Raw genomic sequence first — 25,286 nt, forward strand, 5'->3', positions numbered from 1 at the left:
CTTAGGACAGGAAACCGCTGCAGTTGGGTGTTTGATTTATTTCGTTTTTTGAACGAAAAGGCTCAAATCATGTCTAATAGTCAACAGCCAGTGCCCCTGTGGATGTGTCACCGGTGGCTGTACATCTCAGGAGTGTTTTGGGTGTCTGTACCGTTTTATGGTATGCTAGGTATGCTTCCGTTGGCAAAAGGCAATTCTGAACAAAAATGTAAAGTCCCCATGATCCTAAAGAGTGAGAGACAGATTCGTCTATGGGCGAGAAGAATCGCATTTCCTGTCAGGGAGGGTTTTTTATTTTTTATTTTTTATTTTTATTTTTATCCAGCCGTCTGCTTCCTCTTGAACTCTACATTTTGATTGGTCACCCGAAGGCCATGTAACCAATCAGGCCGCGTCTACCATGGAGGAAGGAATAAATGCAAGATGGCTCCTCGTATAAAACCAGCCTCCTGGCTTCTCTTTTGTGACCAACAAAATTACTTTTCTTTACTTATTCGGCTGAAATACCTTTTCAGCAGAAGTGCTGAGGGTTGAATCGATCTCTAGGGGCGATAAACGCGTGCCTGGTAGTTTGGGTGAGGTCGGAGAGAATTGAGAAACGGGAGGCGGCTCTTTTGAGGCCGGTATGAACTGACTGTCGGTCGGTCGGCCGCCTCGTTTCGGATGGTTGTGCGGCGTGTCGGGCCTGTCTCAGTCCTGCTAGCCTGCTAGGTGGCTAAATTACAGCTCTAGCACCGGCCGCTAGCGCTAATTTGGGCTTGGACTATTTTAATCCCCGCGCGCGCAATTAATGGTGCCCGCCCGTTTCATTAAAGATCGCCACAGATCATATTTACATTAGACTGAGCCCTGCTTTAACCCGTTATCATGGCCGTTTCGAGGTGAGTTTCCTTTTTTGGGCTTATAAATCGGATGCGAGAGTGCTTAGCCTCTCAGGCTAGTGTCTGATAGCTAGGAAGCTAGCTATAGCTAGCTAGTTTAGCTGGGTGCTAAAGCCGTGCACTGCAACCAGGGAGCAGCTCATGTTAGCTAGCTAGCTAGCCAGCCAGCTAGCGCCTCGGTTAGCACAGCTCTGACACAGGGCCACATTTCCAGGCTGTTTTTTTCTTGCAAGTGTCTTACAAGGCTGTTTTAGCCAAATATTTACCAGACAAAATAAAGGGTGGGCTAAATGTGTGGAGTAAGGTGTCAGAATGGAGGTAGCTAGCTAGCTAACGGAGTTAGCTATTAGATAGCTAGCTAGCTGACTAGCTGGCTCTATTACTGCACATCTCTTTGCTGTTTGCGAGTAGCTGAGAAGTTTATTGAGGCCTGTGGACTTTAATAGCATCAAATGATGCCGTAGGAGGCTCAGCTAGCTAAGTATCGACAGTGCATCGTTAAAACGATCCCGTTAGTGCAGACAGGATGTGAGAAACGATCCCTTTCCCATGTGGTTAAACACCTGAAAGCTAGCCTCGCCTCAGATGAACACGATGTGTTAGTTGGGCTCCTCTCTGTATGTGGAGCTCGCAGTCATTGCGTGTTTTGATGAGGAGATTAGCTCGCTGCCCCTTATCCACCGATCACAGGTGATTAGAAGACTACACCCAGGCCAAATGCATAGACTTCCCAGTGCTTTAGCTACTACATAGACAGCGGATTGTAACGGTGTATTCTAGCCCACTAGCACCAGCATCAATGGTGGGAGTCATTTCAGTAAACGGGTGATGTGATCTTTGTGTGATGGGGTGGGTTTCTCTATTGCTCCACATCATAGTAAGTGTAGGCAGTGAAGCTTCATTATCTTTTCTATTTTTAATCACAATGCGAGCTGAGTGCACCTCTAACCCTCCACTTCATGACGCACCACAATATTAATGTGATGGACATGGACCTTAATGCTTTCTGAACAGCAGCGCATCAGTGAGTGATGCAGAGCTCAGCTTTGGCTGTCATTGAGGGGATGATATGATATTGATGGATGGTGGATGTGTGTGTGTGTGTGTGTGTGGCTAAGCAGGATTGTATAATACTTTTTTTTTATTTTAGGTGTGTTCACAAAAGCTGGCAATATGTGGACATTTGGTGTGGTGTGTCTCAAAAGGACTGCAAGTTTTCAGACAGATGGTGTCCTTTTCGCTTGATTTATGCACATGTGGATTATCTGCTGTACTTGCAGCATATATTGTCTAAAACATAACACCGTGTTTTTAAATTGCTTTTCTTGCCAATTTGAATCGAACAGTAATTATTTATGTTTGTTATTTAAGTTTTGTAATGAATGTACTAATAGAAATGCTCCAGAATGACTTGGAAGGAAGTCTTGCCTTTAAGGCTGGGTGATTATGGGGTGTGTGTGTATGTATATCACAATATGTAAAGGCATTTTCACGATACACAATATTCATTATATGATAGATATGATGGATCAGTGGTGACAGATTTATTTATTTATTTATACATATATACATCCATCCAAATGTCCCAAATTTAGTACAGCAGTTTTTGTTTAAATCTGCTGTACTTTTATCCAGTTAAACCAGCCTAATTACACCGCTTGTAATGAAATGTGCAGTTGATCATTGTTATTTCCTGATCCTGAATATCCTTAGAAAAGCATATTGTGCATTGCAATAAATACATTTATCACAGAATAATAAAACATTGTCATATTGCAACATTCAGAGTAAAAAGGCTTTTTCCTGTCACCTGTAAAGTTGCCAATTTTGGAGATGCAAGGTTTGTGTGGCAGTGCTGATGTTTAAAATGATGTGTAGTCTTAAGGATGAGAGGAAATTGGATAAAATAATTTTTCTCTTCTTGCTCAGTGTTACTAACTAGTCACTAGTAGGTGTCTCACCACCAATAAAGGCTAAAATGGTTCAGCATTAGATGTAATTGGCCAAAATCGTAACCCATTTACCAGCCTCTCAACGGTCTTGTCATGTCCATTACCACCTTGCTAAGGGAGAGTGCTGTTTGTCCACTACTGTATAAGTAAACATTGACTTTAAAGACCTGCTCCACAGACCTCCATGCTCAAGCCGGTCTGGGCTTCTTATTAATTGTCTGGCTTTGCTAGCAAGTAGTGCTGACCCCAACCATAGAGCTTTGCTGTAACGTTCTGTATATTTTGGAAGTGCTTAAAATAGCCAGTTGTGCTGCTTTCTTTGTGATTCACACTTGGTGTTTACCAGAAAGGAGGAGGAGGCTGATTGCCATTGCTTTAAGAGTGAAAGTGTTGTGGTCCTAGTTCTCTCGGATTTTAAACGTTGATGGGAATTCGCTTTAAGCAGTGCAGTATAGTTCCTGTTTTGCTTTTGTTTTGGCTAACCAATAAAATAGCTAAACTGTTGCCCCGTACTGGCGTGTCTGCAGTTATCGGTATTTATATATGCATAGTTTTTGAAATGTGAGGGAAGCTAGCTCAATGTACTTTTACTGTGGTTGCGTGTTTACTTAGGATGATTAGCAGCTGATAGCTACTGAACAGTCACAACTTCACCTTATGTTTCTTTGTTTGCCTAGCACTGAGCCAAGCGTGCCATCCGTGACACTACTAACCTTTCGTCTCATCACTTTCTCTTGGTTTGCAGGCTTGAGCGCCTCTTCATCTTGCTGGACACTGGCACCACCCCTGTGACGAGGAAAGCTGCTGCCCAGCAGCTGGGAGATGTGGTCAAGCTCCACCCCCATGAGCTAAATAACCTGTTGGCAAAGGTGGTCTTAATCACTCATACAGACTAAAATCTCCTGTGTAATTTGCTGTTTTAATTGAGGAGCTGCTGTTAAATGCACTGCTGTTAATGTTGGCTAATGGTTTTTGCAGTTGAAAGGGAGTTGTATTGTTGGTTTTAAATATTTGCATATGTCTCAACTTTTGAGCAGAGAGTGTGAAAACGAATTGTTTAACAGGCAAACGGCTCCAATTAAAAAATTGAAATTAAGAATTTAAAAAAAATCATTTTTCTTAGGACATTAATTTAGTCTGGACTTTCGTAACCGCTGTGAACTGCTGAACATTTGTCGGATATCTACCAGTGGTAATCTGTGAGGCCCTAAAGACTTGCTTGTAGAGCTCTCAGCAAAAGGAAAACAAATGATGACAGTCAGGTGGAGGTGGTGTTGAGTTTTACTTTGCACACGTCATGATGTTTGTATTGTACTGTTGAGTTTAGCTTTCCGTAGGCCTTCTTAGGAGATGATGTTCTGGAAATTCTGTTTAATTTGGAAACGGGCAGCAGAGAGCAGTCCGTTTCACTTTGCCTTATTCAGGATTGATTTCTAATACCCAAAGGCATATCACTGAGCAGGATAAGAACGCAGAAGGTTTCCTGTTAATCTAAAAATTACAGATGTTTCAGCAGTCTATTGTTGTGGTGCTTTAAGGGGAAACCAGGGTTCCCTGCTGATAAAAGATACGGAAGAGCAACATGTGTAACGTATTTTTTAACACAAGCTGTGGCCTGAATTAAAGCTCCTGATTTTATTGTTCTCATCTCCTTCCTCTCTTCTCTGTAGGTTTTATTATATTTAAGGAGTCCTAACTGGGACACACGGATTGCAGCTGGACAGGCAGTTGAGGCCATAGTAAAGAATATTCCAGAATGGAGCCCAGCTCCCAAGCCAAAGGACGGTAAGCTATCTGTTTGTTTAGTAGTACTCCTGTAATACCTGAGCATCTGCATAGTCATAAAATAATGGTTTGTTTTCTGTACTTATGATTTTATATATCAATTAAAAATAGGAAATGGACAGGGAGTGGACTGATGGGGGGAAGCACTTGATAATACTTGATGATACTCGTAATATCCCCAAATGTAAACAAGGGACTCAATGTTCATAGTATGTTTTTCCTGTAAAATTGCACATTTTTAGATGAAACTACAATATCTGGGAGATCCTGTGGACTTTTCCCCCCCTGTCCTTCAGTTGAAATGTCCTCTTAATTGACTGCAGTGTGTTTAGTTTCTCTGAACTAAAGATAAAACAAGTCAAATCAATGCTAGCAAAACTAAATGAAGCTAACAAGACTAAACTAAAGTAAGATTTAAAGTAGTAAAAAACAACGAACACTTAAAAGCCAAACAAATCTGTATTTGTCAACTGACCGAGTAAAACATGCTCATCTTCCTCATGCAGAGTGTTTAATACTTTTGACTGAGACTTACTGGAAGAAACAGCAGGCAAGACAATCGGTTCATCTGATTTATACAGACTACAAATTTCCTCAAACAGTACAAACTAGTATCAAACACTGAGGTTACTTCGCTTGCAGTGAAATACTACTACTAATAATTAAATATTTAAAATATAAATGAATAAAGAAACAATGTAATGTTTGATCTCATTGTGTCAAACATTTAGCAGTTAGTTGATTTGACTCCATTTAGAAGTCACCTCCACAGCAGAATTGCAAAAATGCATGCAAGCTAATATAGATATGGATCCATAGTATTGATTTTAAGGACCTTCACCTTTCCCACTATTCATTGATGAATACTAGCTGGTCTGACTGAAAATAGAGAAAGTTACTCTCTGTGACAGCCAGAAACTTAACAGTGAAACCAGGTGAAAGCTTAGAGGTTTCAGGGTGGCTAGAGAAGGCTCAGTTGTAACCTATATGGTTTTCTAAGCTGCTGTCACTCAATGTGAGCTTTCTACACTGTAACAATTCTCTAGACAACTTTAACTAATTAGATGTGATAACTTGTGAAATAGAGATTTACATTAGGTTATGTAAACCATGTCACCTAAAGAAATAATTAAATAAAATCAAAGGCTAGTTTTTCCATGGTGCCTATTTTCTATAGTGACTGCTTGCTTGCAGGTAATGTGGATAAACGTTTATTCCTCCCCCTAGTTTAGTCATCCCCTAGCTAGCTAACATTAGAAGAAGACCTTATTCTTGAATGTGATTCATCTGTGTAACCAATTACTATGAAACTGAAAGAGTGGACCATATCGAAAGCATTTTCTTTTTGTCCTCCCCAGAATCCTGTGCGGAGGACATGTCTCCTGAGGACAACTCTTTAGATAGACTGAGTTTCTACAGGTTTGACATCTCCCGCTTGCTCAAACATGGAGCATCACTGCTTGGGTCAGCTGGTGCAGAGTTTGAGCTACAGGAAGACAAGTCAGGTAGGTTGTGAAAAATGCATGCATGCTGAACTTTGAAATGAATAACATTTTACCAAGATGATCAATGGAGTCTGTCAAGATATGGGTTATATTAGTCAGCAAGTAAACAGTCAGTTCTGGAGGTTGAGGTGTTGGAAGCAGAAAAAATGGGCAAGTGTAAGGATCTCTGATAGTGGCAGAACTGTGACTTGCTAGATGTGGTCCAAAGGCAGAAGAAATGGTGACTGAGTTATTTGCACCCAAGATGCATTGAGTGTGCAGGGGGGAGTAAAGGCTTTAGAATTTAATTTGTATGGGTCTACTGACAGCTCAGCATAGGCACTCTGTGGATTGGTCAGCAATGTATTCTGCCAAAAGCACCTACAACAGAAGTGTGAGCATCAGAACTGGATCATGAAGCAAAGGAAAAAGGTGTCCTTAAGAAGTTGGGGATCTCGTGCATGTTGAAGATGAAACCTGGATGCGCTGTGGAGGGGGAAAAAGAACAAGGCAGTGAGATGCTCTGGGCTGTGTTCAACTGGGAAACATTGGGTTCTGCCATTCATGCGGATATTACTTTGACCCGTACCTTGTTGCAGACCAAATGTTTCCTTTCATGGCGATGGGATTCCCTAATGGCAGTGGCCTTTTTCAGCCAGGCAATGCATCAAATGAGGGCTCCATAAGCCTCCATGCGTCACAACGACTGCTGTAGTGCATTATGGCCCAAAATGACTCAAGAGAGACCTTAATAGACCAGTAACTGGGCTACAGCAGATCACATTTGTAAAAGGGAGGAAATGGTCATTAACATTGGTGTGAAAATCATCTGAATGCAGCTGTGCAGTCTCTATGTAGCCCCCCCCCTTCTCCATTCTGCTCTAAATCGCTCCAACCCACATTTCTTTTGTGATTACTTCTGGCTTCTCAATATCAGTACTTTTAAATGCAATCAAATTCTGTTATCTGTGATCTAATGTATAAAACCTTCCCAAGTAGTTTCTGTTTCCAGAAGAGTCAGACTCCCTATTAATACCCTAAAGTTTGAAAGAAATGTTTACATACTTTTGGCTATGTAGTGTCTTACGGTTTGTGTATCTATTCCAGTTATTTCTTTGTTGTGGATGTTGTGTGTTTTGTAAACCTCCAAAGGAATTTTTTTCCGTAGTGCTCAAATTTTCTTCTTCTGTGCAGGTGAGGTGGACCCTAAGGAGCGTCTGGCTCGACAAAGGAAGCTTCTGCAGAAGAAGCTGGGTCTAGATATGGGTGCTGCTATTGGCATGGACACAGAGGAGCTGTTTAATGATGAAGACCTGGACTACACCTGTACCTCCAGTGCAAACAGAGCACAGGCTGGCAAAGTGGCTGCCTGCCATAGCTCACGCAACCACACAGTAAGACAGTTTCCCCGTCTGCTTTCCACTTCCATTAACCTCACTTAAGCCTGAACTGATTTACTTTTAATTGTGGTAATACTGTAAATTAATCTCTAAAATGAATCCAGCCTGCAGCAGTTATTTTTGCAGTGCTGTAATGTAACTGACATCATTTAGCACTGTTGAGGCAAATATTTACTAATGTTAACTTGCATGGTCCCATTTCTTCACCTGGGTTTATATCTGTGGACTTAACTATTTGTGATATGTTGGGGATCATTTTGGCTCATGACTGCAGTATCTGAGTGTGCATTAATCTTATGTGGTCCCTATTATTACACACGATGCCCACACACACTTTAAGCCTTCATGTTCTGTTTTTGTCAGTGTAATTGCTGTGTAATTCTGTCCCAAACTGCTACTTTAATTTAAAGCAGCAACCTCTTAACAGTTACATTTTAAAACTATTTGCTTATATAGTCTAGGATTAACATGATTTGTTTGACTGATTTCTTTTACATGAGATCAAGGATTCTCCTTCTGGATTTTTTCCCCCTTTTTTCTTTGTATTGCTTGCATTTATCAGTCAGTTAGTTGGTCGAGTGGTCCTTTTATTAGCCCCAGTCAGGACCATGCGCAGTTAAAATGTGCACACCCTTCACACTTATCAGACTGTGTCAGGAGCTGCTCTGTGCCACATCTGTAATTTGTGAGCACTAACATTTCCCGGTTATTCAGCCTAAATGGTGACATGTCTACTGGTCAGAATAAAAAAAGTCAGTTATTTTTAACTTGTCAAAGTATCACTTTTCTTTACAGTGGTTTTCCTTGCTATGCGTTTCTGTGGTGAGGGGAAAATACCGCTATATCTCTTTCTGTAGCCCATGCAGGCAGCAGAGTTGATAGACTCAGAATTCCGGCCAGGCATGAGCAATAGACAGAAGAACAAGGCGAAGAGGATGGCCAAGCTGGTGGCAAAGCAGAGGTCTAGAGATTTGGATCCCAATGAAAAAAGGTATTGCTGTTTCTAGTTTAGTACTTCACTTGAATTTCACAGAATATTGCACTTGGACCATGTCTACAAGTTGTGAGTGTTGTGCTGTGGATGCTAAATGTGTGCTCATTTTCAGCAATGACAGCTTTGAAGGGGAGCCTGAAGAAAAACGGCGGAAGACAACAAATGTAGTTATCGACCAGCCAGCAACTGAAAACAAAGTCTTAATCGACAACGTTCCTGACAACTCAAGTCTGCTCGAGGAGGTATGTAAGGAGACACCAAGTTTACGTGTGCATGTATGCCTACATGGTTTCTAACATGCATCGTACATGGCGACGCCAGCCCAGCTGCATACATGAGCCATTTTCTGCTCTTTCACACAATCTGAACCCTACACCCAACTGAGAATAGTTGAGCTGACCTTGACATGCAAAAGATTCATACAGAGATGATGATAATTGTACATTTACATATCATGATCATGCTAAAACTCTCAGTTTTTGCTGTTTCACCTTTTGACATGATCAGAATCATGAAGTACTTCACAGGAAGAGGAAAAAACTTTAACATTCAATACAGGGCATAAATCATTATGGCGTATTTCGATTGGTTCATCGTGAGATTTGATTGGAGATTGTTTTACGCATGTTTGCAACAATATAAAATCTCTCAATGTTCTCTTTGACAGACGCAAGAGTGGCCCCTGGAGAGTTTCTGTGAAGAGCTTTGTAATGACCTCTTCAACCCATCCTGGGAGGTACTTTGCTTTGACTTAACTTTCCTAATCAATTTCCCCCATGTAGTGCCAAGTTGCATACTAGTTACTTCAGGTCAGTCCTACTTGGTGTGAGTATGTAAAATAAATAAAAATAATTACAAATGAAATGAAACATGAGGTGAATGATTACTCCTAAATGGATCCAGGACAAACAAATGGACATGGCATTCTGCACTTGGAAGGTCAGATTATTAGTGGAATATTAGACCACACTTTTATGTAGGTTGTTGTATTTTGTGAGACAACTAATGAAAAACTATTGTTTCCGCCTTAAAATGCACAAGATTTCTAAATTCCTGTACTTTTCGGGTGCAGATTCGCCACGGTGCTGGCACAGGCTTAAGGGAGGTGCTGAAGTGCCATGGTGCAGGAGGAGGCAAGTTGGTTGGCAGTACTTCAGAACAGGTACCCTAATTGCTGCTCTGTCTTTCTGTCTCTTATGCTGTGTAAATTGCTGTGTATAAACTGCATTGCTGTACTTGGTATAACTGTTGAAGCTTTCTCTGACTATGAAGTCAGGATGATTCTTGCTTTCTGAATGATTCAGTATGATCTGTTTTGGCAACCCCTGGGGTACTACTTTTAGAACACAAATGAAAGTTCAATATTTACCAATGTTCTTGTGTAACTAGCCTGGGAAGGGCTAATCTCAAGTGTTTGTTTTCCTGAAAGGAGGACGGTGCTTCAGAAATACGAGCAGAATTTTAAGCAGTCATTCTTTAACTTCTTTTCCATTTTATCTTTTGACAGCTGGCCCAACAGCATCAGGAGTGGCTGGAGGACCTGGTCATCAGGCTTTTATGTGTCTTTGCACTGGACCGTTTTGGAGACTTTGTGTCTGATGAGGTGAGTCATTTTCCCCATTAACTGTCTGAGCTACTGTTCATTTTTTGTTGTTGGTTGTCCTACTCTGTATTTATCCATTACAATTTGTATGATTTTTCCATTATTATTGATGATGCCGGTGGATAGAATACATGCTTATTCTTTTCCTGTCTTGTAGGTTGTAGCACCAGTTAGAGAGACATGTGCGCAGACGCTGGGTGTAGCTTTGAGACACATGACTGACAGTGGTGTTACCATGACTGTCGACGTTCTGTTGAAACTGCTCACTGAGGACCAGTGGGAGGTTCGGCATGGAGGACTGCTGGGCATAAAATATGCTCTCGCGGTCAGACAGGTACAAACAGTTGTTGAGTTGAGCCTCAGTTGCTCTTTGTATTTATTTAAAAATTGGGAAGTTTTAACAAGGAGTACCAACTGTGCTAATCTGTCTGGCTTTGTTGATCCTCAGGACCTTATCTCAGAACTGCTTCCTCGGGTACTCCCTGCCATAACCGAGGGGCTGCAGGACTTGGACGATGATGTACGTGCAGTAGCAGCTGCTGCTCTGATCCCTGTAGTGAATGGACTGGTGCATCTACAGCCTGCTAAGGTCAGAGCTTATAAGTCTATAAATCTGTGCTGAAATCGATTCCATGTTCTTGTGTACAGAATTTCCTCTGTTTCTAGGTTAAAAATGAACTGTCTGTTCCCTTCTTTCATGAATGAATGTGACTGACCTGTGATTCTGTTCATGTTATGAAGGTACCTTTTATAGTAAACACCCTGTGGGATGCCCTGCTGGAGTTGGATGATCTCACGGCCTCCACGAACAGCATCATGACCTTGCTCTCATCCCTTCTCACTTACCCCCAGGTGCTTCAGTGCAGGTGAGCCCTGACTCTTGTCACCTGTGAGTGATTTTTAGCTGTACATGGTTGTTGTGGGTTTTGGTGCGGATTTGTTTCATGTACAGTTTTATGATCCTCGAATGGTTTCCTGTAGGCTGTAGTGCAGACTCCAGTTCTCTGCGCTGGTTTTTATTCTTTTAATCTGTCCCTAGACTAAATGTTGTCCCTTCATAACGGGAGAAAAAGATTCTTGCTGTAATGTCTGAGTGGCAGCATGAATACTTCATTTGTGTGAAGTATTCCTACTCTCCCCCTTTCTTTTGACAATACTTTTTAAAAGGTTTGGCAAAAAGATTGTCTTATATAAAAACCTGAGCCATAAATCATCTAAAGTAACTTTTAATAATAATAAAAGTGGCCAGGAATGTGTAAACAATTGAGGAGGGTCTTGTATGCATTTGATTTTGGTTGGGGTAGATAAATTTAAGGGTGCGAGGGGGTCCTAATGAAATTTAGTTTTTAGTATTTGTTTAAATGTCCAGTAAACTTAATAGCAGTTACAGTAAATCCTGATTTTTCTGTTCCTTTCCCTTCCCTTAGTATGCAGCAGTCACTGACTGTGCTGGTTCCTCGAGTGTGGCCCTTTTTAAGACACACCATTGCATCTGTCCGACGTGCTGCCTTGGAAACCCTTTTCACACTGCTGTCCAAAGCTGACCAGGTGAGTTTCAGCTAAACTGACTGTTGGGTCACGTAGTAACAAAGAATAAAGCTTTGTTGGGAGGTGCAAGGTTTGTAAAGGTCATTAACTGTAAAATGGACTAGTTCCTGTTACAGACATGGCAAATTCAAACAGCAATTTTTTTTTTTTTTGCTGTCCTTGTTGCCAGATATGTAAGTGGAGCCCCTCAGACATGTATGATATGGTAACTTTTCTGGATACTACTTTCAGGATTCAAATGTCAATCAGTTGTACTGGACATTATCTGGACTTTGTCCTAGGGGGCTGGCAGGATAAAGTCTGAATGAGCCCATGTGTGAATAGAGCAGGTTTTTTTATTTTATTTTTTTCCCAGGGAATTTCATGTTTCTCATGCGACTGGCATGGAATTCAGATCCTATGCTATTCCTGTGGCATACGTTTTGCATTCTGCCATGCCTACTTCATGTGCTACACAGGCACTGCCCCTTGCCTAAACCATGTGGGACATTTCCTGTAGTAAGGATGTGTCTGATTCAGAAAATCTCTGAACTATGGAGAATGTCCTGATCTGAATTATTATTATTATTATTATTATATATATATATATATTTTTTTTTTTGGTTATATGTGGTGGGTGTGTGTAGATTTCATGTTTGGGATGTGTTGCCTCCTACAGACCTGTGCTGTGTGGTTAAACCCCATTCTGCAAGACATGCTCAGACACATCTTTCAGTCCTGCATTCTCGAGAGCAACCAGGAGATACTTGACCTTATCCAGAAGGTGTGTAGTTAAAACTATCATGGAAGTCATACCTTCACGCACTTCAGCTAATTAAATTTTATACTGTATCTTATGACCTGAATATGTATTAATTGGGTGTCCCTTTCCAAGGTTTGGGGAGAGCTGTTAAGACAGGCCCCCCATCAGTATGTGGTAGCCGCCAGCTGTCCGTGGATGGGTGCCTGGATTTGTTTGATGATGCAAGCACCTCACATTCCTATTGATCTCAACATGCTGCTAGAAGTCAAGGCTCGTTCCAAGGTGAGGTCAGGGATGAATCTTCATGGTGGAAATTTTTTTTAATGCTTCTCTGAGCATCAAGGCTTGCAGTTATTACAGAGATGAGACATTGCTACCCTCTCTACTGGCTAAACTTAATTTTTCTCTCATCCCATTAGCTGAATTTATTCACGCAAGTCTGTAATTGACAAAGGGCAGTATGTGTGAACAGAGGTGATGGTATGTGTTGGTCTAGGAAAAGGCAAGTGGAAAGCCACGTCAGGGTGGCACCCAGGTGAAGGAGGCGGTACAGGAATACATTGGAGGAGCTGACACCATAACGGAGGATCAGGCCACACGAGATTATGTAGTGACACGTGCCCGACTCATGGCTGCCAAGTGTGTACATGGTTTTGTTTCATTTATTTTTTTTATGCTTGGCAATTGTTTTTGATTGTCCTTTGAGACTTCCCTAATTCATTTGACCATATTCTCTTCTTAGGCTACTGGGGACGCTGTGCAGCTGTATTTGTGACCCACAGTTAAACAGCTCCACTCAGGAAATCCGGCCAGCGGAGTCACTTGCCCAGCTCCTGCTCTTTCACCTCAACTCAAAGTCAGCTCTGCAGCGCATTGCTGTGGCCATGGTGCTCTGTGAGTGGGCATCTGTGCAGAAGGTGAGTCAGGTCCAGACTGAAACTTTCATTAGTGACTTGCTGTTTTACTACCTTCAAACTAAAGAGTGACCAATAAAATTTGCAGTTTTGGAAATAAGTGAAGACTGCATTCCGTTTAAGAGTCTTCTCACAGTATGCAGTACATGCTGTGCATGTTTGGTTTGGCTGGTGTGATCACACCATGTCATGGTTTAGTTGGATTCAGATTATCTTGTGTGATCACGAACCCTGCACAACCATGGCAACATCAGCGGTCACCGTAAAAAGCATCTGTACATGCAGCTAAATTAACCAAACATACTGTACCCGCTTTGCATAATCGATAAATACATCCGAGAGTGCAGTCTGTCCCTGCACCCAAAACAACTCCAGATAAGCCACAAAGTAAATGCAGCATTGTGACAATTAGGGCTGTGTAGTGGCAAGAAAGTGGCAACATAATGCGTATTCTGAGACGGTATTCAATATTTTGAGATTGTGGAGGTTAAAGCTCTCCCCCCTGGTCATTTCTAATCTACTCTAGTTAGGAGTGGAAACGCAACTGAATAGGGCTGCGTATCTAGTGCTAAGACAATTAGACACACTTTCTGTTGCTGCTGTACTTTTAAGGTCCAGCTCTAGCTGTGTTGGTGAAGAAGCACCAAGGCTGTTTGTCTTTTTTAATTAATGTAGACACGGACCTGTTTAGCAATAGTGATGGAAAATAATATAGGTGCTTGCTTCAGATAAGTACATATTTGACCTGTTTTCCCAGTGTAGCTTTATTTCTTCTGCAACAATGTTAAATATTTTCTTTCTCTCTCTTTAGGAGTGTGAAATTGTGTCAAGTGTGGTTCAACCTCGTCTGTTGGCTATCCTGTCAGAGCAGTTGTATTATGATGAAATTGCCATCCCCTTCACACGCATGCAAAATGAGTGCAAGCAGCTCATCAGCCTACTTGCTGATGCCCAAATTGACGTGAGGGAGAAAATCAACTGCAGTGTCTTCACCATCGATCAGGCCAATGAGCTGGTCAGTGTCTGTAAACCTGTTAACATTGAAACCTACATTTCTGACTGTTTATCTTTTGGTACAGAGCCATTCTACTAAATGTAGAATCTGCTAAAACGGACCATTTGATTACAGTGTGCCTGATGGCACTGTAGATCAGCTGTTACCACCACCACTGAAACTTACTGACTCACTAAACTTCCTTGCGCTAAAATTAAATTGCCATTACATTTGCTAGATGTATGTCTTGGTATTATGAGAATTTTAGAAGCAAGGGTCAACGTTGAGTCATTCGAGCACTGGAAGCAAGAATAAATGACTGTCACAATATTAGTACAAATTATTTCTAATATTTACCAGCTTGCAAACACATATGATGTTTAGTGCTGCTTTAGCTGTTGTAGAGAGATTCATACCAACTGCACTGTAAATCAAGTGCTGCATCAGACTCCATGGAGCAGTGGGTGCTCTTCTATTAAAACTGAAATCCTAGCTAGTCATTGCATGTGTCGTAACCAATGCAAGTCTGTGCTCCAAGAACATACTGAGGTCTTCCAATGTATTGTCAGTTTTGTTTCATCTGTTCAGAAACTCCATTTCTGTATTTGTTCTTCAGGTTATAACTTTCTCACTCTTTCCATAGGTCACCACCATATTCTCTGATGCCACAGCATCTCTAAACCTAAAGTCTCGGCAGTTCCAGCCTTTGGACAGTAAGAGACAGCAGGCATGCTCAACCGTGGCAGAGACGAGTGTAGAGTGGCAGCAGCTGCACCTCCGTGTGCACACCTTCACAGCCTGTGCTGTGGTTGGCCTGGCAGCTCTCCCCGACAAGCTGAACCCTCTGGTGCGACCACTTATGGAGGCTGTGAAGAAGGAGGAAAACACACTGGTGCAGGGCTACGCTGCCTCCAAAATTGCTCAGCTGTTGCAACTATGCGCAAGCCGTACCCCCTGTCCCAATTCCAAGATAGTAAAGAATCTGTGCAGCTCTGTGTGTGTGGACCCCATGCTTACTCCTAACGCGGCCTGTCCGGTTCAGCCGCCCGCACCACCAGCACAGGAGAGCGGCAAAGGTGAAAACTTTATTTTTTTTCTGGTGTAGCTTTTAAGGGACATTTTTAGATGTTCTATTTTCTCACCCTTTCGTTTCTGGATTTTACTGGGTCTTTATTTTGCCCGCCTTCTAGCCAGCATGTCGGAGAAGGATGGCATGCACCACATGGTGAACAAGACAAAAGGCATCATCACTCTTTACCGCCATCAAAGAGCAGCTTTTGCCATCACCAGCAAGAGAGGTCCCACCCCCAAACTGTCCAAACCCCCCCCTAATGACCTACCCCCAGGCAGCTCTGTTTCCATGGAAACAGATGAGGTCAGTTTTCTTGTGAATCTGGAAACCTTTACACAAAGCTTGATGCTAATGAGATACTGAAGAAACAGTAGTTTGCAGTACCATGTTAATTAAGTCTTTGTTCATTTATCAGAGTAAGAGGCCAATTCTTATTCAGAGGAGAGGAGCAGAATTCTCTCTAATGACTGTCGCCAAGCACTTTGGGCCAGAGCTCACCAAGGCTTTGCCCTACCTCTGGGAGTCTATGGTTGGCCCATTAAAAGCTGTGGTGGACACGCTGGGTAAGCATCTTTTATGCCAGGGGTAGGCGATTCCTGCACAGTTTTATATTCAACTCTCCTATTAATTGCCAGGTTTAGTGGGTCTGAGAGTTGGGAAATCGGCAAACTGTGCTGGACTCTAACCCCGGTTGCCCATGCTTGCAACTTTGTTGCTGCAATGCTGGACATAATATGGAAGATGAAGTATCTCCAAAATGAAATGAATTTCAAATGTTCTGCAAATCCTGTTGTAGATTCCAGACAGCTCTTGGAGAAAGGTGACCCAGTAGCCCAGGAGCTGGTCAGCTCTCTACAAGTGTTGGAGGTCACTGCAGGAGCCATGGCTCAAGAGCTCATACCTCTGGTACGCACGCACATGCGCAAATGTCCACCTCAGCCAACTCCCTCACCAGTGCTTTCAAGGAGCATGTTCATATGTAATTGCACCAGTTATACACTGAACGTGCTTAGGAGTATATGTATATCTTGCTGTAATTAATGCAGATGTTTCTGTCTCTCTGTAGCTGTTTGAGCAGCTGCCTCTGCTGTGCACCTGCCTCCATCACCCGTACACGGCCGTGCGCCACATGGCTGCTCGCTGCGTGGGTGTGCTCAGCAAAATCGCCACCATGGAAACCATGAATGTTTTCCTGGAGCGGGTGCTGCCGTGGCTGGGGGCCATTGACGACAGCACCAAACAGGAAGGGGCTATTGAGGCCATGGCTTGTATCCTTCAGACTGGGGCTCAGCTGCTCTATACTAGGACATTAATAAGATTTAACAGTGTGTTTAACTGTGTTTGTCCTTCCTCTGCAATCCTGAAAAAAAAATCTCCTGAAACTGTTCGTTCCTTAGAAAACCAAATTGAAAAAGGAATATTTGGCTTGCCTAAGCGTTTAAGTTTTTATTTAAAATTCTTCCTTGTGTGACCATGCAAGTGTTAGTCCTTCACCTCATGCTCTCAGGTGTGATGGAGCAGCTGGATGTAGACATTGTGCCCTACATCGTACTTCTGGTGGTGCCGGTGCTGGGTCGGATGAGTGACCCCAGTGACAGTGTGCGCTTTATGGCCACACAGTGCTTCGCCACCCTTATACGCTTACTTCCTCTGGAGGTGTGTCTGAGCTATGCCACTGCACTCATTTTAATAACAAGGAATAATTTAAAGGTGCCATAGAAGTTTGGGAGCCCGGATGTGTTTTTTACAAAATCATTTACAACCCTGTTATTTTATTCTCCTGAAGTGGTATTTAGGCTTGAAAGGCTTTTGCTAGTGGGCTAGGTATATGTAAATTTCGAGCGTGAGTCGACAGTCTATTGGAATCTGCCCGTTGTACTGCTTTTTGACACCAGTATTATACGAATATCTGTGTCTCTTCCATGTACCGAATTCAGTACTTAACTGTTCCAAGATAATTACAATTATCTGTTCTTTCTATGGCACCTTTTAAAGTTTCTATGAAAAAAGTTATTTACCACACCACCACACATCAACTCTATCAGAAAGTTCTCACTTTTTTTAGATGATAAAGGAAAATCGAATCTAAGTTTCTAAGAAAATCTAAGTTTAATTGAAACTTGTATTAAAAAATCTGAATCTGAAAATGAGCTGCATCAAAACTAGCCAGACTATTTTAGAAATGAAATTGGCCAAAACTTGACATGTTTAGTTTCTTTCAACTAAAACTCTAGTCACTGCTAGTCTCTTCTTCCAACCTGAATTTAAACACATTTGTATGTTTTGCATATTTTCTATTAATGTTGTCATTTGTAGGCTGGAATCCCAGACCCACCCAGCATGTCAGATGACCTCATTCGCCAGAAGGCCAGAGAACGTCACTTTCTAGAGCAGTTACTGGACAGCAGGAAACTGGAGAACTATAAAATCCCTGTTCCCATTAAGGCAGAGCTCAGGAAATATCAACAGGCACGTAGTTTCAGGAGTGTGACCTTTCCATTACAAATCTGTGTCTGTCTGAAGTTGTGAATATTCTGTGTTCTACTCGCTGCAATTTAATTACACCACTGGCCACTTTTTCCTTATCACTTGGATTGTTTTTTGTTTGTTTTTCTTATGCCAAGCAAGTACCTTTTTGTCTTTTAAATGCATGGGGACCAGCGGCTGTGTGTCAACAACAAACTTTAGACCCAACAAATAGGCTGGAAAATTTAAACTGGCTCCCAGCCAGCAGCAAGGTAGCCACTCTGAGAGAACCATCCACCTCTGAAATTGGATGCTTGTGTAGCGGTTATTCTACACAGAAGTGTGACATTCCCACCAAATACAGGAACTGTCATTATGTGCCTCTGTGATTGTCCAGTGTTTTGTAGAGAAGTCAACTCCGAAGAACTGAGATTAAAGGAAAGGGGAACTAGAAACCTTGAAAACTGCAGGATTACAAAAGATAGTGGGTTTAGATGCTGTGTGCAGTCCTGTGGCTTCTTAATCATGATACGATAGTCATACCCTGCACTAGATTAAAACAAAAAGGATATTGATATTAATTGAGAATGTAGTGACTGTCAATGTTACTTGCTGATAGTTGTGCATATTTCTCTCCTAGGATGGAGTGAACTGGTTGGCGTTTTTGAATAAGTACAAGCTGCATGGGATTCTGTGTGATGACATGGGCTTGGGCAAAACTCTGCAGTCCATTTGCATTCTTGCTGGAGACCACTACCTCAGGTATACTTATGGATGTTGCGCCACGTAACCGTGATAGTATGTGTTCGATTTAATATTATATGTTTAAAGTTAGTACATGCTGCCTGTTCAGTCATTCTGCATTTCCAAATTTGTAAAAAATTCTTTTTTTTTTTTTTTTTTTTTTTCTCTCTGTAGTTCTGAATTAGCTGTAACTAGTCAAAAGACAGTGCCTGGTTAGGCACAAAAAAATCTTCCCATGTACCTTTTAACTTTTGTTTTTGTATTCCTGTGCAGGACGCAGGAGTATTCCAAGACCAAGGCTGCCGACTGTTGTCCTCTGCCCTCAATAGTTGTATGCCCCCCTACTCTGACAGGCCATTGGGTGGATGAGGTGGGCAAATTCTGTACCAAGGAGTACCTAAACCCTCTGCACTATACAGGTCCCCCTACAGAGAGAGCACGGTATGTACAATCAATTTATACCAGAGAACCTAGATTTCAGAAATTCCTCAGAACTTACTTTCAGAAAGTGATTCAATGGGTACATGTTAGTCCCATAAATTGTGGATGGTTGATATAGCTAGTAATCATTTTGTAATTTGGTTTTAGGTGTTTGTGGGAAGTAAATGCCTTTTCTTTTTTGTGTCCAGGTTACAGCACCAAGTGAAAAAGCACAACCTTGTCGTAGCCTCGTATGACGTGGTTCGGAACGACATTGACTTTTTTAGGTGATCGTCATTCTTATCTTGTACAGCTGTGAGGTCTGTTGATGTTGCATGAATGAATGCTAATCCCTCTTCTCATCTTAACAGGAATATAAAATTCAATTACTGTATCCTCGATGAGGGTCATGTTATTAAGAATGGGAAGACCAAGCTCTCCAAGGCTATTAAGCAGCTGGCTGCTAACTATAGAGTTATCTTGTCAGGAACGCCCATTCAGGTGAGCCTGGAATTCCTGAACTGTTGCTGCTTTAAGGAGTTTGCATGTTTCCTTCAGATGTAGAAGTATAAGAAAAATAAAATTTCATAATGATTGATTAATATGCAAAACAAACACATGTAGAACTAATGGAGGTTTTATGGGTAATGTTTAATAAATGCATACTGTTAACAGAAAAGAGCATAGTTGACAAAGTTAATTGTAAATTATATCTTCTAGGTTAATGTTAATGCATGTATAGAGGTACCATGGGCTTGTTTTGTTTTTTGTTTTTTTTTTCATAAATGTGGGGGGGCTATGGACCATATGTAAAAGAAAAGTCTGAATATCTTTTCATTTATTTGTACTTATGGTTTTACTTTAGTTTTTATTGTTAAAGCAGTGGAATTAATCTTAACTGTTTGTTTCTTTGTTGGATGTTTGTGATTTAAATCTCCTTTTTTCCCCTTAATTTCTTTCTTTCTAGAATAATGTTCTGGAGCTGTGGTCTCTCTTTGACTTCCTGATGCCAGGCTTTCTGGGCACAGAGCGCCAGTTTGCCGCCCGCTACGGGAAGCCCATCCTGGCCAGCCGAGATGCAAAGAGCTCCTCCCGGGAGCAGGAAGCAGGTAGGCCTGTTGTGGCTGTTTCCTTCTGTGGAAAGAGACCAATCTTCCTCTTTTTCCTTCAGATAAGGCCAATGTGAGATTGATGCCCTTTAAGATTATTAGCAGCTATGTTTAACCTGATTTGATTTCTGTGGGACGTTTCCGGGTGTGCATGTTTTATTACCTTTTAAAATTCTTCTGGTATTAGTGGTTCTAGGAGCTAATAGGGCGTTTGCTTCTTTCTCTCTCTCTCTCTCAGGGGTGTTGGCTATGGAGGCTCTGCATCGGCAGGTGCTACCCTTCTTGTTGAGAAGAATGAAGGAGGACGTCCTCCAAGATCTGCCACCCAAGATTATACAAGATTACTACTGCAACCTGAGTCCTCTACAGGTACACACCATAGTACTGACTGAAAGCTCTGTCTACTGATTTTTCACATAGCCCTTTATTGTAATCCTTCTCTTCCTGTCTGTAGGTTCAGTTATATGAAGACTTTGCTAAGTCTCGGGCAAAGGTGAGCGTGGATGATGTGATCTCCACAGCTGCGCAGGAGGAGGAGGAGAAACCCAAACTGAAGGCCACCGGACATGTGTTCCAGGTAAAGTCCAGTAAAGTTTGTTGTTTTTAAACAATTCAAATTTATTAAAACCTTTTGGTCATTGTGGCAATGAAGGCCTGCAAAGTTCCTGTATGTAAAAAGCTGGTCCTAGCATGGTCCGTACAGATGGTTGGAGAAAGTCATGTTACATTAGGGGGGGCGGTTCACATCTCTGTAGTATTAGTTTGAATGCAGTGATCATTGCTGTCCACTCTTCACTTGCCTAGAGCCTCTTGCTGGTGGGAAGAAAGCAGCATTAGGAGGATGAAAGCATCATACAGAAATCAAAACCCACACAAGCTCTAATTTGTGTAACTTGTAGGCTCTGCAGTACCTGAGGAAGCTGTGTAACCATCCGGCACTAGTCTTGACTCCTCAGCATCCTGAACACAAGCGCATCAGCGAACAGTTGGCCTCCCAGCATTCCAGCCTGCGGGACATCCAGCACGCACCCAAACTCTCTGCTCTCAAACAGGTATTTCACATTTAAATGACTACTGCTGTTTAACCTTGTTTTAAATAACCATCTTGAGTTGTGGTGGTGGTGTTTTTATTTTATTACTTTATTATTATTATTTAAATGGAAAGTTGGTTAGATATAAAGGTACTTTACATTTATGGCATTTAGCAGACGCTCTTATTCAGAGCGACTTAAAAAGTGCTTCACTGTTTACTCAAGAAAACCTTAGCTTTCTTGAGTAAAAAGCTAAGGTTTACATGTTCCCAAGCCAGCTTGAATAGAATTCCTTTAAAAACCTTTTTTAAATAAATAATCCAAAAAACCTTTTTCCTCCACTTGTGCTGCGTAGTTACTGCTGGACTGTGGTCTGGGCTCTGCTGGATCTTCAGACGGTGGCACAGAGGCTGTGGTGGCTCAGCACCGTGTGCTGATCTTCTGCCAGCTGAAGAGTATGTTGGACATTGTGGAGCAGGACCTGCTGAAACCGCAGCTACCCAGCGTCACTTACCTCCGGTTGGATGGGAGTGTTCCCGCAGGCTTGCGCCACTCCATTGTCTCTAGGTATGCATGTACATACATACACGTTTTTTACTTGACCTTCAGTGTGTGCCCAGTGGTGTTTGTGGTTTTTTTTTTTTTTTTTTTTTTTTTTTTTTTTTTTTTTTTTTTGTTTGTTTTTGGACCAAGTTACGTTCTTTAATGTGACCTCACTCTCCTTTCATCTCTCAGGTTCAACAACGACCCGTCTATAGACGTGCTGCTACTGACCACTCATGTGGGCGGTTTAGGCTTGAATCTCACAGGAGCTGATACTGTGGTGTTTGTGGAACATGACTGGAACCCTATGAGAGACCTACAGGCCATGGACCGTGCTCACAGAATAGGACAGGTGTGTTGTGTGTTTTGGTAGCATGTAAGTGGGTCCTGCTGCTTTTGCTCTATATAACAGTGCGTTTGTCTTTCAGAAACGTGTGGTGAATGTGTATCGTCTGATCACACGGGGCACTCTGGAGGAGAAGATCATGGGTCTGCAGAAGTTTAAGATGAGCATAGCCAACACGGTCATTAGCCAGGACAACTCCAGTCTCCAGAGCATGGGCACAGACCAGCTGCTTAACCTCTTCACCCTGGACAAGGTTGGTGTACCTGCAACGCACATTAGTGATCTTAACCTTGTATCTCCAAAATGACAATAAGAAATTAAATGTTGTAACCTGTACATTAGATTTTATTCCAAGTCTTATTGGAGCATTTCTCTTTTTTTTTTTTTTGTTTTTCCATCACGTCAGTATTTCTTGATGAACGAACTACCAGATTCAAATTATGCCAAAAAGTGTATGACTGTGCCTCAAAGTTAAACAAGGTCCCTGATTGTGTCTCTTATTTAAATAATTTTTCACTTACTGACTTTAGTATGACGTGGGTGCAGGTCTGTAATAATAATGTGAATGTGAACAAATGAGCCCCTTCTCACTAAACGCATTAGAACAGTGCCCCTCACTCTTCCACATAAGCTCCATTGTTCAGTGAGACTGACTGCTAATGTCCACATGTATGAATGCATACTCGTACATAAAAACCCTAATACAGCACAGTGTTGTCTGTATGTATTCTACTTTTGTTAAATGGCCCATGCATGTATTTGGTCATGCTTTCGTACCAGTGCCCCCATCCCCAGGCAGACACTGTTACTTTGTACAGCCACCCATACAGACACCAGCTAGCTTTCTAACAGTAGGCTTAAAAATTCACTGGATTCAGTGAATTTGAATGTAAAGTGTTGTACTGACTAACACACACTGTCATGTGCTTGCAGGATGACAAAGCGGAAAAAAGTGAAATGGCCTCCTCTTCAGGAAAGGCCAGTATGAAGTCAGTGTTAGACGGGCTGGGAGACCTGTGGGACCAGCAGCAGTACGAGGCTGAATACGACCTGGACAGCTTCATGCTCTCCCTGCACTAACCCAGCACGCCCTGCAAAGGCAGCCTCTGAAAACAAAATCTGCAATCTCTGCCCTGTGGCGACCACCTTTGCTACGGACCACCCTTTTTTGTTACAGACCTGTAACGTGGGTCCTTTTTAGTTCAGATTCAGGCTCTGAAGGCCTACTGCATAAAGACGTTCGACCATGATTTATTCCCACAATGTTTGGTCCGGTCAGCCTGAGCCTCGGCTATCTTGAAGACCTCGTACACTCCATGCGTGACCCTCAACCAAAAAGCCACCCACCAATCATTCATACTGCCAGCTCCATCTAAGCCGAGGATGACCAGGATTTGTAATTAGCTCTTAATCATGACTTGCCTCGGTCTATGGACACCTTCTCCCATATTCTGTGGGATTTCCAGCATTGTGTTTCTGACGGGGACGTTGGAAGCATTTAATCAGTATAATCCACTACTTTCCTTCCCCTGGAACAGTCTTAAAGCTTACCTCAGAGTAAAATCACCCATCAGTATTTGATCTTAATATCGAGCTTTAGGATTTTGTATTTCATTTATTTTTGTAGAATGGTATAGCCATCTTTAGCAATCCCCAATGCACTGAAAAGGCTTCTGTAGCCTTGTATGTAGATCTCTAGGGGACAGTGTAGAGGCTTTTTAGAAAGGAGGAAAAAGAGAAAGGGACAGGGAGGGGAGAGATGATTGTTCATCTTCCTTTCCACTAGGCGGCAGCATTCTTTCCTCTGAAGCACAGTGCCTGTCGAGTTAGTTCCTGACCCACCACTTTAGATCAGAAACCAGAACCATGCAGCCTCTACCATATTCCACTTGTGCACGGACAAAATGTGATATCTGACCATGTGCAAGGACATGGTATTGACGACTGTAATCCTATGCACTATTGACCTGGCAGACATAGGACGCTCACAGAACCTTGTTGGATAGTTTTAAAAAAGAAAAACAAGGACTTGTAAATACTTCTGTAATTTGCTTTCTTTGATTAAGCTGCTAGAATTTTAATAAATTCTAATGAGCTTTCTTTGATGCCTGACTGTTTTTCAATGAAATGAGGGAAATGCCTGTTTGCTTTGAAGAACTCAAAGCAGTGCAAATTTTAATGCAGTGTGAACAGACATTTGGAAAGTTGGAAGTTGGCGGTACGGTTCCATTTTCAGAATTTTGAGAATTGCAGAAACATAAATAAAATGCATATGTTCGTACTGGATCTACCTGGAACAGTAGTACAGAATCTCTTAAGTGTATAACTGGAGTCTGATCCTATCCAGAAGGGCCTGGTGTGGGTGAAGGTCATCATTCCAGTATGCCTAACTCGAGGTACAACAGGACTATTGTGATGAAGGTACCTGTAATTATGTAGTGCGTTAGGAAGGAATCAGTACCTTGCACAAAATATGGACTGTTTTAATGCTGACCGTTAGCTGAAAGGGTCAAATTGAGAGACACTAGCATTTGGTTTAGACCCCCCCCCCAGCCTTCCACTCTTTCCACATACAAGAAATGCATCAAATATGGGTAGAATCTAAACAGGCATTCCTTCTAACCGATGAATTCAGCTACTTTAAGTCGCACCCATTTCTACCATATGCAAATGCACACCCACAGCTTGGCAATACTGCTGAACAAAGACTAGATGGTAGAATAGGGGACTCTGGAGCAGATAAACATGAACCTATTGGCACTATGCCTAATGCCAGGTGTATACTAGAGTAGGCATAAAGCCCCCCCACCCCAAGCATTAAGCTGTGCTCTATGGTGCTCTATTAAAAACATTTAGCATGAGTTGGGAATTAGGTGGGGTGGTGAGCACCTAGCATCCTGACCTCACTAATGCTGGTCACTGAATGCAATCAAATACTCACTTGCAGGGAGTGGGTTTGTAAAACTTCCCTAGACAGTTACTTTTTTTTTTTTTTTTTTTTTTTTTTAAACCCTTGATTTTCTAAATAAACAGGTGTCCTGATACTTTTGTCTTTATTTGTCCATATTAGACGTGTGTCTATGTCTGTCTGGGGGCAGAAAAGGTGGTGTCTGTGTTTCAGTCTTCTCCTTTTAGACAAGCTGTCTCAGCTCCCCAGCGCTCGCACAACAACACTGTAAATGATGAAAGACCGATCTCTGGAGAGGCACTTCATGCTCCACGCTGCATCCTGCTGCTTTTTAAAATGCCTAAAAACAG

At 42.1% G+C, this 25,286-nt stretch overlaps 1 protein-coding gene across 1 annotated transcript; it reads left to right on the forward strand.

Annotated features, from left to right (window-relative positions):
• Positions 1-398: 398 nt before the first annotated feature.
• Positions 399-24,128, forward strand: btaf1 (BTAF1 RNA polymerase II, B-TFIID transcription factor-associated). Its single transcript, XM_072678284.1, has 38 exons — positions 399-881; positions 3,579-3,702; positions 4,504-4,618; positions 5,977-6,123; positions 7,297-7,496; positions 8,360-8,493; positions 8,609-8,738; positions 9,164-9,232; positions 9,569-9,658; positions 10,004-10,099; positions 10,257-10,433; positions 10,548-10,688; positions 10,841-10,965; positions 11,527-11,647; positions 12,306-12,410; positions 12,522-12,671; positions 12,886-13,028; positions 13,132-13,306; positions 14,115-14,318; positions 14,941-15,373; positions 15,488-15,672; positions 15,785-15,932; positions 16,166-16,275; positions 16,436-16,637; positions 16,877-17,025; positions 17,686-17,838; positions 18,476-18,597; positions 18,853-19,020; positions 19,209-19,286; positions 19,371-19,500; positions 19,967-20,108; positions 20,347-20,477; positions 20,563-20,685; positions 21,008-21,160; positions 21,495-21,706; positions 21,875-22,034; positions 22,111-22,281; positions 22,962-24,128. The coding sequence occupies exons 1-38, from the start codon at positions 868-870 to the stop codon at positions 23,106-23,108; spliced, it is 5,577 nt and encodes a 1,858-aa protein (XP_072534385.1). The 5' UTR covers positions 399-867; the 3' UTR covers positions 23,109-24,128.
• Positions 24,129-25,286: the final 1,158 nt, after the last annotated feature.

This window comes from Salminus brasiliensis, chromosome 4 (assembly GCF_030463535.1).
Source record: "Salminus brasiliensis chromosome 4, fSalBra1.hap2, whole genome shotgun sequence".
Lineage (NCBI taxonomy): Eukaryota > Metazoa > Chordata > Actinopteri > Characiformes > Bryconidae > Salminus > Salminus brasiliensis.